Source organism: Pipistrellus kuhlii, unplaced genomic scaffold, assembly GCF_014108245.1.
Source record: "Pipistrellus kuhlii isolate mPipKuh1 unplaced genomic scaffold, mPipKuh1.p scaffold_m20_p_8, whole genome shotgun sequence".
In the NCBI taxonomy this organism is placed as follows: Eukaryota; Metazoa; Chordata; class Mammalia; order Chiroptera; family Vespertilionidae; genus Pipistrellus; species Pipistrellus kuhlii.
Genome location: NW_023425584.1, coordinates 69,121,256 through 69,139,083, shown reverse-complemented (window position 1 = coordinate 69,139,083; position 17,828 = coordinate 69,121,256). Strand labels below are relative to the sequence as shown.

The 17,828-nt window shown below is 52.2% G+C and overlaps 1 protein-coding gene across 1 annotated transcript in view; it reads left to right on the top strand.

Moving 5' to 3' along the window:
* The window catches only part of MIER2 (MIER family member 2), a 30,378-nt gene extending 13,706 nt beyond the window's left edge, over window positions 1–16,672 (top strand). Inside the window, exons 4-14 of the mRNA XM_036423608.2 lie at window positions 4,139–4,264; window positions 4,870–4,993; window positions 5,504–5,595; window positions 6,015–6,084; window positions 10,904–11,055; window positions 11,674–11,755; window positions 11,839–11,933; window positions 13,997–14,121; window positions 14,230–14,357; window positions 14,842–15,271; window positions 15,666–16,672. Coding sequence (XP_036279501.1) covers window positions 4,139–4,264; window positions 4,870–4,993; window positions 5,504–5,595; window positions 6,015–6,084; window positions 10,904–11,055; window positions 11,674–11,755; window positions 11,839–11,933; window positions 13,997–14,121; window positions 14,230–14,357; window positions 14,842–15,271; window positions 15,666–15,687 — 1,446 coding nt within the window. The 3' untranslated portion in view covers window positions 15,688–16,672. The remainder of the gene's footprint in view (window positions 1–4,138; window positions 4,265–4,869; window positions 4,994–5,503; window positions 5,596–6,014; window positions 6,085–10,903; window positions 11,056–11,673; window positions 11,756–11,838; window positions 11,934–13,996; window positions 14,122–14,229; window positions 14,358–14,841; window positions 15,272–15,665) is intronic.
* The last annotated feature ends 1,156 nt before the right edge of the window (window positions 16,673–17,828 follow it).

Genomic DNA, 17,828 nt, shown 5'->3' with positions numbered 1-17,828 from the left:
CAGCCAGAACCAGAACATCAACAGCCAGCACTGGAGCAGCCAGACCTGGGGCAGTGGCAGCCAGGCCTGAGGTGGAGGCGGCCAAGCCCAGGGTGGCCAGTCCAGGAATACCCAGACTCAGAGTGGCCGGACCCGGAGAAGCCGGGCCCAGAGCAGCCGGGCCCAGAGCTGCCAGGCCCAGAACAGCAGTAGCCAAGCCCGGAGCATCCAGGCTGGGAGCGGCCAGGCTGGGAGCGGCCGGGCCTGGGGCAACCGGGCCCAGAGCAGCCGGGTCGGGTGCGGCCAGGCCCAGAGCAGCCGGGTCTGGTGCGGCCAGGCCCGGAGCAGCGGCTGCCAGGCTGGGAGCGGCCAGGCCCGGAGCAGCAGCTGCCAGGCCCGGAGCAGCGGCTGCCAGGCTGGGAGCAGCCAGGCCCGGAGCAGCCGGGTTTGGTGCTGCCAGGCCCAGAGCAGCACCTGCCAGGCTGGGAGCGGCCAGGCCCGGAGCAGCAGCTGCCAGGCTGGGAGCGTCCAGGCCCGGAGCAGCCAGGTCTGGTGCGGCCAGGCCCGGAGCAGCGGTTGCCAGGCCCAGAGCAGCCGGGTCTGGTGCTGCCAGGCCCAGAGCAGCCGGGTCTGGTGCTGCCAGGCCCAGAGCAGCAGCTGCCAGGCTGGTAGCGGCCAGGCCCGGAGCAGCGGCTGCCAGGTTGGGAGCGGTCAGGCCCGGAGCAGCCGGGTTGAGTGCGGCCAGGCCTGGAGCAGCAGCAGCCAAGTCCAGAGCAACTAGGTCGGGAGCGGCAGTGACCAGACCCGGAGCAGCTGGTTGTGGAACGATCCAGAGCAACAGAGGCCAGGCCTGGAGCAGCCAGGCCTGGAACAGCTCGCTCCTCGCCTTCCCCTGCCCCACGGCTGCCTCTCAGACATGGCTGGAAACTTTTGTGGGAACTTGAGGGTCTGCTGAATTAAGTGATGAAGGCTTAGATCTGGATGTGTTGAGTTAGTATAGCGCTGGGGTGTTGATCTGTGAGTGCCTTGGGTGGGGCCTGGATGAGGCTGGTTTTGATGAGACATATTTGGAAATGTCTTTTGTGTGAAGTGTATCATTGGGCATGTGGAGGTATTATTGATATGAGAAAATGCTAAGTAACTGATTTACTATCTGAAAAGGGATTTACTCTCGGGGAAAGGGAGGGAGGAAGAGACTGAACATAAACTGTGCACCTATGGATGAGGACAATGGGGGATGGGGAGGGGGCGGAGGGTGGGGTGAGAACCTGGTGGAGGGGGGAAGAAATGAGGAACCTTTGTAATAATATGAACAATAAAGATTGATTAAAAAAAAATTAAAGTAAAAGCAGAAACCCTTTCATTTTGTATTACCTATTACTCGAGGCTGTGGGAATTATCAAGTTCACATTGTCAGATCTATGTTTTCCAAAATTAGAATTTTTTGCTTAAAAGCTCATTTTACTCTCACAGCAATCACAGCAGTCATTTCTTTGGAAGTAGCTTCCCACTTAGTTTGAGATGATGTGTGCCTGGTACCACCTGACAGAATGTTGCTTTCTGCCTGCCTTTTTTTGTTTTGTTTTATTAATCCTAACCTGAGGATATTTTTTCCATTGATTTTTTAGAGAAAGTGCAAGGGAGGGAGGGAGGGAGGAAGGGAGAGATAGAAGGAGAAAGAGAGAGAGAGAGAGAGAGAGAGAGAGAGAGAGAGAGAGAGAGAGAGAGAGAGAGAGAAACATGTGAGAGAGACATCAATTGATTGCTTCCTGCATGTGACCCAACCAGGACCGGGGATTGAACCTGCAACCCAGGCACCTGCCCTTGACCAGGAATCAAACCTGTGACCCTTTGGTGCTCTGACCAACGATCTAACCGCTGAATCACAGAATATTCGTAATTGAAACTAGCATCTTTTTAAAACTGAGTGAGTGGCAGTAAGGAACATGCATTGGCAACTCACACACTTTGTGCTCCTGCCTTCACTGCAGGACACTGTCCAGAAACCATTGATTGCTGCATCAGCACAAATGATGGATTAATGTCATCATAGTGTTGTGAAGGTCCCAGGGAATCTTTGGGCCACTGTGTGAACCCCTGCAACCAGTGCATAATTAGAAACTGTGATGGGCAAAATGACCCTTCGTCATATAAGCACTTGGTTTAGAGGAAGGGCTGGGCGGAAGCTGGGTGGTCTTCCACAGCAATGGAAGTCCCAGCACAAGGGCAGGGCAGAAGTTGACTCCAGAAAGAATGAGAAGGAATGCTCAGGAGGTTGGAGGCTGACAGTGACCCCTGGGGTCAGGACAGAGTGTGGTCAGAAGGAGTAGAGGTTTACAGGAGAGTGAGAAACCAATTTGAAAGCAATACTGGAGAGGAAGGTAGTAATAGTTTTTCTTTGTTTCTCTCTAATAATTAAATGTCTTATATCCAGCCCTAGCTGGTTTGGCTCAGTGGATAGAGCATCGGCCTGAGGACCGAAGGCTCCCGGGTTTGTTTCCGGTCAAGGGCACATACTTCGGCTGCAGGCTCCCCCCCTGCCCAGGCCCTGGTCAGGGCTTGTTCAGGAGGCAACCAGTTGATGTGTTTCTCTCATATCAATGTTTCTGTCTTTACTTCTCTCTTCCACTCTCTAAAAACAATGAGAAAATATCTTTGGGTGAGGATTAAGAAAACAAAAATCCTAGCTAATAAAGAGGGAATATGCTAATTGACTGCCCCATCCTCAAAGATGGCAGTACCCATAACCAATAGGGAGGGAATATGCTAATTGTCCTGCTCTCAAGGAGGCGATGCCCACAGCCAATAAGGAGGGAATATGCTAATTGACTACCCCACCCTTAAAGATGGAGGTGCCCACAACCACAAGATGGTGGTGCCCGGTCTCCCTCGCCAGGGGCAGGAGGCGTGTGGCAAGGCCCAGCCGCTCCATGCACCTGCCTCCAGAGTCCCCTAGTCCTCTCAGCCTCCCAGCCGCCCAGGGCTGGCCCAAAGCGCAGGCAAGCCTCGGATGGCAGCTGCCCCACTGCCCGGGCCGCCCAAGGCTCAGGTAACCAGGGCTGGCTGAGGCTTGCGCTGCTGGCAATAGCAGCAGCAGAGTTGTGATGGGGGTGTCGCCTTTCCCTGATCACCAGGTGGTCTCCTGCCCTGGAGGGCTCCCAGACTGTGAGAGGGGGCAGGCCGGGCTGAGGGACTACCCCATCCAGTGCATGAATTTTCATGCACTGAGCCTCTAGTAAATAAATAAATGTCTTATTTCCCTTTCTTATTCTATCAGATGGGCTCAAAGTATCAAAACTGTGTGAGTATAGTGATCTCAGTGGTTAGAACACCAGCCCATTGATCAAAGGGTTGCAGGTTCATTTCCTGGTCAAGTACCTGGGTTGCAGTTTTGATCCCTGGCCCAGGTTGGGGCATGTGTGGAGGCAACCAGTCGATGTATCTCTCTCATATCAATGCCTCTCCCCACCTCCCTCGCTTTCCTTCCCTCTCTTCCACTCTCTGAAAAAGTAATGAAAAGTATATTTTTAGCTGAGGATTAAAAAAAAAAAAAGTGAGAGTAGCTCTGGTGCTCCCAATCCTGCCTTCCTCTTCTGACTGCTGGGGTTGTTCTGGCTGTGCATTGTTGCCCAGTGAGGGCTGACAGCATCTCTGTCACACTGATTGGGCATCTATCTCTTTACTTACTGTACTGAGTGCTATATAAAATCAGGTGGGTGTTGGATTTTGCCAGATGCATTTTCCACATTTGTCCAGACATTTAAATGTCTTTGCCCTCCTGATTTATTGATGTCATGAGTTCTGATAGATTCCCAGATACCATGCCATCCTTGCCTTTCTGGAATCAAGTCTGAACCGTTTTGAGCAGGGAAGTGTTTCTGGGCAGTGCAGTGTGGACTGAGGCCAGTCCTGGCTCCACGCTTTAAGGCTGGTGACCTGGAGCACATGCCTGACCTCTCTGGGCTCTGGTGTCTTCTCTGTGCTCTCCTGGAGGTTGTAAGGGAGTCCTTGGGTAAAGGACTGGACCTGGGGTCTGGCTGGGGTAAGTTTCCAGAATGTGACAAATTGGCCCTGGTTGTGGCTGATGGGGCTCAGACAGGAGGAGGGGAAGCAGGACGCCCAGAACAGCCCCTCCTGACAGAGCCCTCTTCCCCCTCAGAGCAGTGACATGCCCCTGGACGAGCTGCTTGCCCTCTATGGCTATGAGACAACAGACCCCATCTCGGAGCGGGAGAGTGAGGGCAGCGATGCCACAGCCACCCTCCCAGACATGACTCTGGACAAGGTGAGTGGGGCTCTCCCTGGAACACGTGGGAAGATTTAGGGAGGGCAGGCATGAAGGCCTCAGAAAAGCAGAAGTGCGAGGCCTAGATTACTTCTTAGAGGGGACTCTCTTGCTTCCCAGAGTCCTAGCTGATGCATTCAGGGTTAGAGTGGCCACAGAGAGGGAACTGAGATGAAAAGACTCTGACCATTGGCCAAAAGAGGGGCAGAGTGGAGACTGGGCTGGAGAAACGCAGCTGGGAAGGAAGAGAATGAGTGAGGTCCTGACTCCAGTCTTGTTTCAACTTTGGTAATAAAGCCTGCCAGGAGGGGATGCACGAGGAGGGAGCAGTGGCTGGCGGCTCTAACTGTCCCAGGCCAGGCACAGGTGACATCCCTTTCTAGACTGCATGGTTTGGGCTCAGGGACCACAAGCATCCATGCTGGCCCCTGGGCTGCCCTGCCCTGGCCCCGAGTCTCCTCTGCAGAGTGGGAAGAACAGCCCCACGTGAGCCCTTGCTGTTCCCAGGGGGAGGGCCATCAAGTTAGTGTCACTGTTGTTTATTAGTGTTATCTGAAGATTGTTCAGACAAACTGCAAAAAATGTTCTTTACTTTTTGTTAAAAGGAACAAATAGCGAAGGATTTGCTTTCAGGGGAAGAAGAGGAAGAGACACAGTCCTCGGCCGATGATCTCACCCCATCTGTTACCTCCCACGAGGCTTCTGACCTTTTCCCTAGCCAGAGTGGACGTAGGTGTCCTGCCTGCCCCTCCACTTGGGCTGGGTCGAGCAGGCTCCAGTGATGCAGATGGGGGCCCTGGGCTACTTGGGGCAGATAACTCAGGCTCAGAATGAGGGTGCCTCCGCGGTGCCCTGTTCTCTGTCTGAGTCTCTCTGTGGTTTTCGTCTCCCTGACCAGTGAGCTGAGACTGATTGGCTATAGTTTACAGGAGGAGGGGACATGTTGATTCCTATAGCTTTTGGAATCAAAAGGCGGGTCAGATGCGGGGGCAGTGTCCCAGCCGCATGAGGTGTTGGGGGCTCACAGCTGGCAGTTAGCAAATCCCCATGCCTTTGCCCGTTGCGCACCTGTCATCTGGCCAGGTCTTGGGACATGCCTCTTCTCAGGAGTGGCATGGTGTGGGGGACAAGTGGATGGAGAGTGGGGTGGAGGCTGCAGCAGTGAAGACCTGGGGACCCACTAGCTGGGGAGCTACCCAGTGCCACAGCCGTGTCTCACCTGCATCCCCTTTCCCAAAGCCCACTTCCTGACTGGCACAGAGAAAGAGCTAAGCTCTTCCACCTCATCTGACACTGAGGAGGACCCTCTTCCTGCCAACAAATGTAAGAAGGTATGTGGCCCTGACCCTGCAGCACCTTCCATGTGGGTCTCTGCTTGGTCCTGTGGTGGAGACATGCACACCCTCTGAGAAGCTGTTGGGACCTTGAGCCTGTGCTGCTGTGGCATTGGCTGGCCCAGGGATGTGGCCCCAAGGACCTGTCCTGAGTGCTCTGAGCTGGGCATCAGGACACCTGGGGCCTCAGGCCTCATCCCCTTGACACATGACCGGCTATACTGAACAGATGGATAAGGAAATGGAGACAAACGGTCCCTCACCCCCCACACACACACCCAGGTCTCTGCCTCCCATTCTCAGACCATAGGACTTGGCATCTGTGGAAAGATTGCACAGACCAACACAGCCCTGGGCTCTGAAAAGTGGCTGGGCCTCCCACCCCCCCTGACTTTCCTGGGCCTTTGCCTTTGCAGGAGATCATGGTTGGGCCTCAGTTCCAAGCCGACCTCAGCAACCTGCACTTGAACCGACATGGTGAGAAGAGTAAGTGGGGCCTGGATCCTGGTGGGGACAGGGAAAGAAGATGAAAACCCCACTCCAGGCCAGAAGGAACTTGCTGCACATCCAGTCAGACCTAGTTCCCCAATCTTCTGAGGGGCTCCGGCTGGCTCAGGTGCCTGCCCTGTGCCAGCTGTGGGCAGCAGCTTTGCGGAGTGCTCAGTGGGCAGGAGGAAGTAAGGGAGACTTGCCTCTCGCCCAGGGCTTTGCACGTTTCCTCTGGGCACCCATGCTCTTCCCCACTCTTACCCCACAGGCCTCTCTCACCTTGTCTGTGTCCTGTCTCAGTATCCTCCAGAAACCAGTGTCCCCCTGTCCTGCTTTGTCTTTCAGGGTACTCCCTAACCTGGACTTGATATCTGTATGTCTGTCTGTAGAGGCTTTTGTTCTTTAAGGCAGGAATTGTTGCCATTTACAGGTGGAGAAAACAGGATGTGAAGTCATTTGAGTCTTGTTTTTCTTGCCCCAGGCTCGGGGGCTGGCATTCTTCTCTCAGGAGGCTTTTCCCCGATGATTCAGCAGCCAGGATTGGAGGAGGGGTTGGGGATAGGGGGTGAGGTGGGACAGACAAGGGAGACAGAGACCCTTAGTAAAGGGTATGGCCTCCCAGGGCAGAGGCTGGGACATGGGTGTGATGGGATGTGCTTGCTTCGTTGTAGGCAGTTTGGGCAAAGGATTAGAACCATGTGTGTGGCATGTGCATCTTGTGTGTCATGTTCCCTGTATTGTTGCATGTTTTTGTAAGTTTGTAAATTCGCTTGTCTGTTGACGTGACACTGCCTGTCATTTTATTTTGTGTTTGTCCTTGGTAGGCTTTGGGGTCAGGTATGCTGGGAAGTGCCTTTTACTAACATCAAGGAGAACTTGTGTGAGATTGTTAATATTTCTTCTTCCTCACTGAAGCTGTCTGGGCCTGGGTTTTACTTTAGTTTCATGTTTGTGGAAGAAGGTTTTTAGTTACAAATTCAGTATATTTAATAATATAGCTCTATCTAGAGTTTCTGTTTGTTTTTGATATGTTGCATTTTTTAGGCATTTATTCCACTAATAAGTTGCTAACTTTATCGTAAAAAATATCATAATATCCTATCTTCTTAATGTCTGTAGAATCTATAGTGATGTCCTCGTTTTCAGTCCTGATATTTGTATTTTGCATTTTCTCCTTTTCAGTCTCTTTTGATCAGTCTTATTAGGAGTTTGTTACTTTTATTGCTCTTTATCGAGATTTTTCTCTGTTGTCTGATGGCTACCTAATTCATTTTTATTTTTATCTGTATTCTTTCTTCATAGTTTATTTCATTTTAGTTTGTTATTCTGTAGTTCACATTGTGATAACTTCTCCCACTCAGGGGTGTTTTAGAAGCATTCTGTTTAATTTCCAAACATCGGGGAATTCCTAGTTATCCTCCTGTTACTGACTTCTAGTTGAAGTCCAGTGAACATACTCTGATATCAGTCCTTTGAAATGAGTTGAGCCTTGTTTATGGCCAGTATTTAGTCTATTTTGTAAATGCTGCTTTCTGTGTTTTTATATTTGAAGTGTATTTTCTGTGTATTGCATATTTTTTTATCTAATTTTTTTTTTAATCCAGTCTTATTCTCTTTTGCCTTTTAATACGGAATATGTAGCCAGTTACATTTTGGACTATTTTTCATGCAATTGTGAAAATAGTTGGGATAAGTTACCATCTTCTATGTGCTTTTTCCTTATTCCATCTGTTTCCCCCTCCCCTTTATTTTTTCTTGTCTTCTTTTTGATTAGTCAAGTAGTTTTATTCTATTTTTTCTTCCTCTTTGAGATGATGTTTTAATTTTTATATTGCCTTTTTAGTGATTATCCTACCACATGCCACAAGAATTTTTAAAACATCAATACTTGACTACTTAGTTGGGGGCACTGACCTCATTTCCCTTAGAATCTATTGTCAAATAAAAAAATGGCAACAGCTAACACAAATAATAGATGTCTGGTGTGAATAAATCAAAATTATACAGTATACTTTATTTTAGTCAGATTGACAAAACATACATCTTTTGGTGTGCTGCAGAATTTTAGCAATTAGTTTGTGTGCCATCAGATGAAAAAGGTTGAAAATTGCTGCTTTAGATAAGTGCATTCTACTCACCTCATCTGTCCTGCCCATTGTGCTGCTGCTGCTTCTGCAGGAACTGCATGTGCCACAGTGACAGTGTTGTGGTTTTCATGCCAGATTTTCCTTACGCTTTTTTACAACTGCCTGGATAGTACTGTTCACTCCCTCCAGCTTCCATTTGCGATCATTTCCTTCTACCTAAAGAACTTGCTCTTTAATATTTATAGTGACGTTGATGAATTCTTTCAGCTTTTGCTTTTCTGGAAAGTCTTAATTTTGATTTCTTTTTTTAAAATTTTAAATATGCTTTTATTGATTTTAAAGAGAAAGGAAGGGAGAGGGATATAGTGATAGAAACATCGATGAGAGAGAAACATCAATTGGCTGCTTCCTGCACGTTGCCTCCTGGGGATAGAGCCCGCAAGTTGGGCCTGTGCTCTGACCGTGAATCGAACCAGTGACCTCTTGGTTCATGGGTTAATGCTCAACCACTGAACCACATTGGTGGGCTCATTTCAGTTGTATTTTATTTTATTGATTTTTTACAGAGAGGAAGGGAGAGATATAGAGAGCTAGAAACGTCGATGAGAGAGAAACATCGACCAGCTGCCTCTTGCGCACCCTCTACCGGGGATGTGCCCGCAACCAAGGTACATGCCCTTGACCGGAATCGAACCCGGGATCTTTCAGTTCACAGACTGACGCTCTACCCCTGAGCCAAACCAGCTTCGGCTAAAAATATTTTTTATTGATTTTTTTACAGAGAGGAAGGGAGAGGGATAGAGAGTTAGAAACATTGATGAGAGAAACATTGATCAGGTGCCTCCTGCAACCCCCACCCCCTCCACTGGGGATGTGCCCACAGCCAAGGTACATGCCCTTGACAGGAATCAAATCTGGGACTCGCAGGCTGATACTCCACCCCACTAAGCCACACTGGTTATGGCTCATTTCACTTTTGAAGAGAATTGTCATGGGTCTAGTTTTCTAGATTTACCAGCTTTTCCTTCTCACATGTGAATCATTTTGTTCCATTGTCTTTGGTATCTGTTGTTTCTGTGCAGAAGTCAGATGTCTGTCTTACTGTTTGTGTTGGAAATCTTGTTCATTATTTCCCTGTAGGTTGATTACATTTTTCTTTGGTCTTCTAACATTTTTACCAGATGAGCCCAGATGTGGTTTTCTTTGGCTTTGTCCCGACTTCTTGTGATCTGGCATTTGGTGTCATGCACCAGTTTTGGAGAATTCTTGGCCATTGTCTCTTCAGATTTTCTTTTGTTCCATATGTTGTCCATTTCTTCCGTGACTCAATTATACATATGACTGTCTTCTTCATCCCCTAACTATGTTCTCTTTAAATTCAGTTTAATTCTTTTTCTTTAATTTTTATTAAGTTCTTTTCGATTTAATTGATCATGCCTTCTGCTATATCCAAGCTGCTATTAGAGCTGTTCAGTGGGTCCATAAACTCACAGATTGTATTTTCTAGTCCTTAAATTCTTTAAAGTCCTGTCTGCTAACTCTGATTTCCAGCCATTTGTGGATTAACTTCTGTTCCACAGATTTTTAAAAAAAATATATTTTATTGATTTTGTACAGAGAGGAAGGGAGAGAGATAGAGAGTTAGAAACATCGATGAGAGAGAGTCATCGATCAGCTGCCTCTTGCACACCCCCTACTGGGGATATGCCCGCAACCAAGGTACATGCCCTTGACCGGAATCGAACCCGGAACCTTTCAGTCCCCAAGCCGACGCTCTATCCATTGAGCCAAACCGGTTTCGGCTGTCCCACAGATTTTTCTCTCTCATTCACCTGCTGGGCAGGATGATGCTTTTTTTTTTTCTTTTTCTTTTTTTTTTTTTCCAGAGAGTGGCTGGGATTGCATCAGTGTGGAGGGGCTCTTGCATTGGGAGAGGTTGCTGCTTCTGTGGTTCTCAGGAGTTGTTGGTTCCCAGTCAGTTCCCCAACCAGAGACATTCTAACACAGGAGCCATTTTTCTCAGTGTGTTTTTCACTTTCTGGCCACTGTACTGGGCTGTTTGGCTTGTGGTCCCTGTGATTCTTCCCTCGTTAAGAGGTGCTGGCACTGGGGTCTTTCCAGGCTGAGCCCTGAGATCTCCCTTCTGTCTCTTTCCCATTGGGTCCCTCCCCAGCTAGAGGTTGCCGCCCACTGCCTGCATGGGGCAGGACATCCCTTCCCTGGGCAAAGTACACTCATATGTGGCTTGCGGGATGCAGTGGTTAGAGTGGTTGTTGCCTAAGTAAGACCACCGGGACCCAGGTTCTCACTGCCATTGAGTCCAGGCTCTTCACTCAGCTTCCTTGGGACTCTGGTCAAGACTTGCAAACTGTGTGAATGGCTTTACCATCTGTGAGCCCATTACCTACAACTCCCTCCCCTAAGGCCATGCTCAGAAGTCCCCCTTCCCTCAACCCAGACTACTTGCCGCCTTCTCCAGGAGGCTGCCTTAATTTCCCAGCTGGGAAGCATCCAGTGGGCCTCCCACCGCTTCCACCTTTTGTTGTTACCCTGACCACCTCTGGCCTAGAGGGGTGTGTGAGGGATGGGCCCAGGTCACAGGAACCAGACATCCAAATTAGCACTGTCCTTTGGAGGTACTGTGGATGCCTGTGGAGAGGGAGTGTGCCCTTTCCGCGTGTGGGCATTGACTTTGTGCCCACGCTGACCCTGGCACTCCCTCTGAACAGTTTATGAGAATGAAGACCAGCTGTTGTGGGACCCCAACATCCTCCCTGAGAGGGAGGTGGAGGAGTTCCTGTACCGGGCAATCAAGCGGAGATGGCACGAGACCACCGGGTCTCAGCTCCCAGAGGGAGAAATGGTGAAAGACAGTGAGCAGGTAGGCAGTATGCTGGGTGGTGTAACACCCCCATGTCCTTACCCCAATGGTGGTGTAAATGCCCCCCGCATGCTTTCACCTTGGTAGTGAGGTAAATGTGTTCTTATAGCCCCTCCCCAATAGTGGTGTGAATGCCCTCATTATCCCTACACTAATGGTGTGAACACCCTGGACATCCCTGCCCTGATGATAGTGTGTGTGTGTGTGTGTGTGTGTGTGTGTGTGTATATGCCTCAGACATCCCTGTCCTGATGGGGTAAGTACCCCCAGTATATTCATCTTGATTGTCATTTGAACGCCCCCATTTCACTTCCCTGATGGTGTTGTAAACACTCCCCATATCCAGAGCTGATGGTGGGGTGAACACCCCCATAACACCTCCTGGATGATGAATTTAATGCCCCCAATATCCCTGTCCAGATGTTGTGTGCACCCCTATATGCCTTCCCTGGCGGTGGTAGGACTGCCCTTATTTCCCCTCTCTGATGGTAGGGTGAACACCCCCAATATCCTCACTCTAAAGGTAGTGTGAATGCCCCACACGCCTGCCCCAATGGTGGTCAGCGCTCCTGCTGTTGCTGCTGGTGAGCAGGTGGGCAGAGGCTTTCACTCCCGCAGGCGCTGTATGAGCTGGTGAAGTGCAGTTTCAATGTGGAGGAGGCCCTGCGGAGACTGCGGTTTAATGTGAAGGTGATTCGAGGTGAGCGCCCCGCCTGCCCACCCCACCCTGACCAGCTCTCCTGGTCTGGGCACTGCTGACACCATGCCTCCTCCTGGTTGTAGATGGGCTCTGTGCTTGGAGTGAGGAGGAGTGTAGGAACTTTGAGCATGGCTTCCGAGTGCACGGGAAAAACTTCCACCTAATCCAGGCCAACAAGGTGAGGACACAGCCCGTCCTGCTCCCATTGGGCTGCACCATAGCCTCCTTGGGGCTGGAGAAAACCTAGGAGCCTGGGCTCATGGCTCCCTATACCCCACAGTACGAGAGTGTGACTCCCCTTACCAGGCTCTTGAGGCTCCTCTGAGCTGAGGGCTAAAGCCGTGGTTTCCGTCTCTCACGCATACGTGCCTGCTATCATATTATTCTAGTCTCCTCGGTCAGACCACTTCCTTCCCCCCAAAGAAGGCTCCAGAATGGAAAAGAACATGATGGCATCTCAGTCGCAGAGAGCTCCACCACCTGTGCTCAGAGCCTATGCTGCAGTGCGGACTCCCAGCCTTGACCCCACTCTCAGCCTCTAGCCACGGGGAACGGGGGTCTCTTAGTTCAACCAAACCACGGGAATAGGTCTCTCCTGCCACCTGCTCATGACCAATGGGCTGCCCTGCCCTGCCCTCCCCTGGACCTGAGTCCACCTGCTTTTCTTAGGCCCGAGTCTCCTTTTCTTCTCCTAGACCTGAGTCCCCATGTCCTTCCTAGACTTAGGTCCCTCTCCCTGGATCTCTGGCAGGATATGCTCTATGACTCAGTCTCAGAGTCTGAAGTTCCCTTTGTCTCGACATGGCTCTCTCTCCTCACCCCGTCTCCTAGTGGTTTTTTGCCCTTCTAGGGAAGCAGCCCCGGCCCCTTCCTGCTATTCATGGTGACACAGCTTGTGGAGAAGCAGGGCCTGGCTGAAACCTAGCTCACATTTGGGGCCTCTGTCTCTCTTGGGAGGTTGGAGTAAGTGAGACATCTGTGCTGGGCCACTATAGGGACAGGAGGATGCTCAGCTGACCTGCCCAGTGTCATTTCAGGTGGCACTAGATCCTCTAGGCCAGTGGTCGGCAAATCATTAGTCAGCAGAGCCAAATATCAACAGTACAACGATTGAAATTTCTTTTGAGGGCCCAATTTTTTAAACTTAAACTTCTAACGCCACTTCTTCAAAATAGACTCGCTCAGGCCGTGGTATTTTGTGGAAGAGCCACACTCAAGGGGCCAAAGACCCGCATGTGGCTCGCGAGCCGCAGTTTGCCGCTGCCGACGGCTCTAGGCAGATCAGCTGCTGGTGGCCTGATGCAGTGCGCTGTTCCCTGCATTCCCACTGCAGCCGAGGCTTCTGTGAGCGAAACTTCACATGCATTACCTTCCACATGTCTGCCCGTGGCTACCACACACGTGTTAAGTTTGCACCTGGCCCTTGGAGGCTGTGACGCTGTCTATCAGTCAGACCCCTGATGCACTGGGAAGAGGCGACAGCTCCTGTGTATCTGCCTGCCCCTGGTTCCCAGGCTCCCCTGGGCCTGTCGTCTGTCCCTCATCCTGGGGACCAGCAGGTTTCTCACATGGACCTGTAACAGCCCTGGCCTTCTGTGGGGCTCATCCAAAGTGAAGATGCCCCCAAGAGGTTTTGCCAGGTGGCATCCAGCTCCATGCAGCACTGTCCCTTGTCTTTCTAGGGTGCTATGTATGTGACCTGAGTCCGGGGTTCATGAAGCCCCAATGTGTCCTTTAATGGCATTTCATGTGCCCACAGACGGCTCTCCCTTGGGGTGTTAGTGGTGTTCTGTGGGAAAAGCAGGCTCGGCCAGGTTGCATGTTGTCCTCCCTGGATGGGGTCTCTGTCCCTGGTGTCTGCACAAGGGCTCGTTATTCCCCCTCTGCTGGGCCTGCGATGAGCAGGGAATGAGGTGGACACTTTAGTCCTTGGGAGCTTGGTGAGGTCTGGGAAAGGGAAGTGGACACTGGACACATGGATCCAGAATGAAGAAGAATGGGGTCCCATGTCGGCAGGTAGGGGAGCTCTCTGAGATTGAGGTGCCATGTTCAGGGCAAAAGGATGAGCCCGGACATGAGGGTGGCCTGTGAGCCTCGATGGGGCTGGAGGTGGCTGCGGAAGAAACTGGAGGCGTAGGCAGGGTCTCTGAGAGCGCTGGCTGCTGTAACCTGTTCCTGCTGCCCTGGGAAGCGGAGGGAGCTGGGCGTGTGGGGCCCAGATGACACCACACTGTCCCTCAGGTGCGTACAAGGTCTGTGGGCGAGTGTGTGGAATACTACTACCTGTGGAAGAAGTCTGAGCGCTATGACTACTTCTCCCAGCAGACGCGGCTGGGCCGGAGGAAGTACGGCCCCTCAGGAACCACGTATGTGTGGCGGGCTCCCAGCAGGGCCTGGGTCGGGACTGGGAGTCCTCGGGAGCGCCTCCCGCCAGAGGCAGTGACTGCAGCCCCCCACGTGCCATCTTTCCACAGGGATGCAGACCAGGACCTAGATGGCAGTGACCCCGATGGCCTCGCCCGTCCCCGCTCCTCACCGCCCCTGCCCCCTGCCGCTGATGGCCTAAACCCTGAGCAGGACCCTCTGGCACGGATGCCTATAGGTAACAATGGGGGGAGGGCCCCTGCCTTTGGGGAAACACCTGTGCCAGTGAACACTAAGGAGCAGGTGTCTGGGAACCATTGTCACTTCACCTGTGTACAGAACTCCACAGTCACATTTACCGTGACTGGGCAAGTGCATTCAAGCATTTTGTTGTTTTGAATCTGTTGTGTTCTGTTCTGTTTGAAAAACAGGAGTCACAACCTTCCAAAGCAGGACCTTAGCCTGGGTGCACAGTTTAGTATAACTAGTTTCTTTTGTGTTCATGTGTATTTTATGTATTTGTGTGAAAACATCAGTGATGAGGCGCCATAGGCTTTGCTTTCCCTGACAGAGATTTGGCTGGAGCCTGCATAGATTGCATCCTGAAGGCAAAAAGTATGATTTTTAAGGCACTGCTCCTTAGCCAGGATGGTTGTGGATCCTGGGAGGGCTGGGCGTGGCTGCTGCTGGGGCCTGGCCTCAGCTGTGTTCTCCCCCTCTAGAGCCGCTGAGCATGGACGGCATGACTGGCAGTGTTGGTGAACCTGAGGAAGGCTCCAACAACCTCCCTTCTTTGGAGTCAGAGCCCTGTCTGTTCCAGCAACTGGACACCCCACCAACTGTGCCCGCACCCCAGCAGCCCCCAGCCCTGGCCGAGCCGGCCTTCTGCCCCTCCGCTGCAGCTGCTCCAGAGCCCAGCACCAGCTCGAGACTGGCTGTGGACTTGGCCCTGCCAGGGGCCCTTCCTGAGGAGCTGCCCCAGGTCTCCAGCCATGTGGATATGGATGGAGAGTCCGAGGAAGCTGTGGCCCCTGCACAGGTGGCCTTGTCGGTCACTGAGTTTGGACTCATTGGCATTGGGGACGTGAATCCTTTCCTGGCTACTCACCCAGCGTGCCCGGGCCCTGGGCTGCACTCGGAGCCCCTGTCACAGTGAGTGCAGCCCCCACCCTAGGGGCCCCAGCCTCAGGCTACCCTGAGGAGAGTGGGAGGGGTCTGCCCTGAGGGCCCAAGGGTGGTGTGGCCCACGGAGCAGGTTTTTGTTTCTTTAGTTTTATTCTCTACTTTTAATTTGGCTTAATTTATTTTTTTGATTAGGTAATACATTCATATGGTTCAAAACCCAAAAGGTACAAATGGGGCCAGTGCTAGTCTCCTCCCAGCCCTGCCCAACCACCAGCTCTCCCCAGGCACATGTGAAAACACGGTCTGCTGGGGAGTCGAGGTTGGGAGCCCTGTGCTTGGCCCACAGCGCTCAAGCCGTGCGTTCTGTGGGACTGGACTGACCCTTTCTTGGTCTCTCTCTCGGTCTCTCCCCTCACTGCAGCTGTAACGTGATGACCTGTTGATTCCTGGCCACAGGCGGGTGTGTGTGGCCTAGACTGGACTTGGGGCCACTGTGGGGCCTGCTTCTGTCAGTCTTCCCGACCCTTTTCCTCGTGGGCCTCGGGTAACGCCTTCTCTGCTTCAGAACACTTCAAGGACTAGGGTGAGCAGTGGCAGGGCTATCAGCCCTGCCCCTCCCCACACACAGCCCGGCACCCTCAGCGCCCGGCACCGCTGCCTGGCTGCAGGCTGTCTCCGTGGGACCCATTGGGCACTGGGTGCAGAGGGACCGGTCCCCTCCAGCCAGCAGAGGCACAGAAAGGCATCCCTGCCCGGCAGGGGGATGGGGAGACAGGGCAGGACGCCGCACCCCCACCAGCAGCCTCTGCCCAGGGAGCCCCCAGCACCTGCTTGGCTCTGTCTCGCCGCAGTTGGCAGGGCCATGGGCTGCCCCAGTCCAGGGGTCGGTGGGCAGCTGCTACTCGGTGCCAAACCCCATGGGGCACAGAGCCATATACCTCGACGTTGGCCCCGCCCCACCTTTGACCTCACCCACTCTGTCCACTTCAGGAAAAGCCGCACTTTATGCCCACCTGCCTCCTCTCTGTCCGCCCAGGGCCTCTCAGCAGCCTCCTGGGCTTCAAGAGACAGGTGACCGACACCCCCTGTCACCTGCAATGCCGAGGGGCCAGGTCCAGCTTGTTTTCCTGACCCTGCGGGTCGTATTTCTGTTGAAGCTCCCCAGCAAGATGGTTTGGGGTCCTGGTCCATCTCTTCCCCCACCTCCCTTTTTTAATTTATGTTTCTGTTTACAAATTGGAGTGGGGTCCTCCAGGGGGGCAGGACAGCGTTCCCCAGCCCTTGGGTGTCACCAGGAGAGTTTTGGCTCGAGCCCATCTGCAGAGTTGGACTCAACCTTCCCTGTCACCCCACCAAGGACCACACTGTGAAGTGAAAACTGCCTTGAATCTCTTGCTGTTTTATTTATTAAACTTTATTTGAAGCCCCGTGGGTGCCTCGTGGTGGACTGGGCAGGGTGTGAGGAGGTGCCGGGGAACCACAGGTCATCCTGGTCACTGAGTCACTTGGTACCGGGCTCTGTACCAGGCATCGTTCAAGGATGGGGCTGTGTCATGACTGAGAGGACATGGGGCCAGGGTCCACATCATGGTGACCCACGTGAGGGAGATGGTCAGTTAAATGGAGGGGACATTTAATCTGGAACCTGAAGGAGAATCATCCTGTTTTGGTGAAGGCTGGTGTGAGCCAGGTTGAGGTCACCACCAACACAGAGGTAGGCAGGGGCCGGAGTCCCAGGAAAGAGGTGGAGGCCAGGAAGGAGGCCGAGCAGCTGAGGGTCGGGGGGGGGGGGGGGGGGGCCCAGCTAGCAGGTTCTGTCCTGAATCCCCCGGAAGGGTAAGCAGGGGCTGAGTCAAGATGGGGTTTCAGAGCTTCTTCAGAGGAGGTGCAAACAGGCTGGGCAAGGACAGGGGACAAGCTAGGAGGGTCAGCCTGGACCCAGGGTATGAAGACCAAGGGCAGATGGGTCAGGGGCTGGTTGTGCCCAGGGGTGTGGGAAAGTGGTGTCTCCTGGGATTTGGGCCTTAGTCCTTCAGAGCTGGTTATGCCAGCTCTGGGAGCGGGTGTACTTGCGGGATGGGGTGCCAGGGACTTGAGAGTGATTTTCACTGGAGTTTTCATTTTCTTGAAGTGGTTTAGAGGTATTGCTCTACGATATTCTGGTTTGCTCTGCTTTCGAGAAAATTGCCCTTGTCCTTCCTTACCTTTGTGTGTGTATTTACTTTGACAGCTAAGGTTTGTATCTTTCTCCCTATTTTATTTATTTTTCAGTTACACTTCACACCTACTATTACTTTGTGTTAGTTTTAGGTGTTTTTCTCCCTGGTATCGAACAGTCTGGTTTCTTTCACTTGGCGATGTGCACCTAAGGATCCTCCGTGTCTCCTCGAGGCTCCATGGCTCATTCTTTTTATTGCTGAGGAGCATTTCCCTGTCAGAGGAACCAGTTTATCATCCACTCACCTGCTGAAGGAAGTCTCAGTTGCTTTCAGGTTTGGGCACTTACGGATGAAGCTACTGTGAACACTTGTGCAGATATTTGTTAGGACACAAGTTTTCAGCTCATTTGGGTAAATACCGGGGA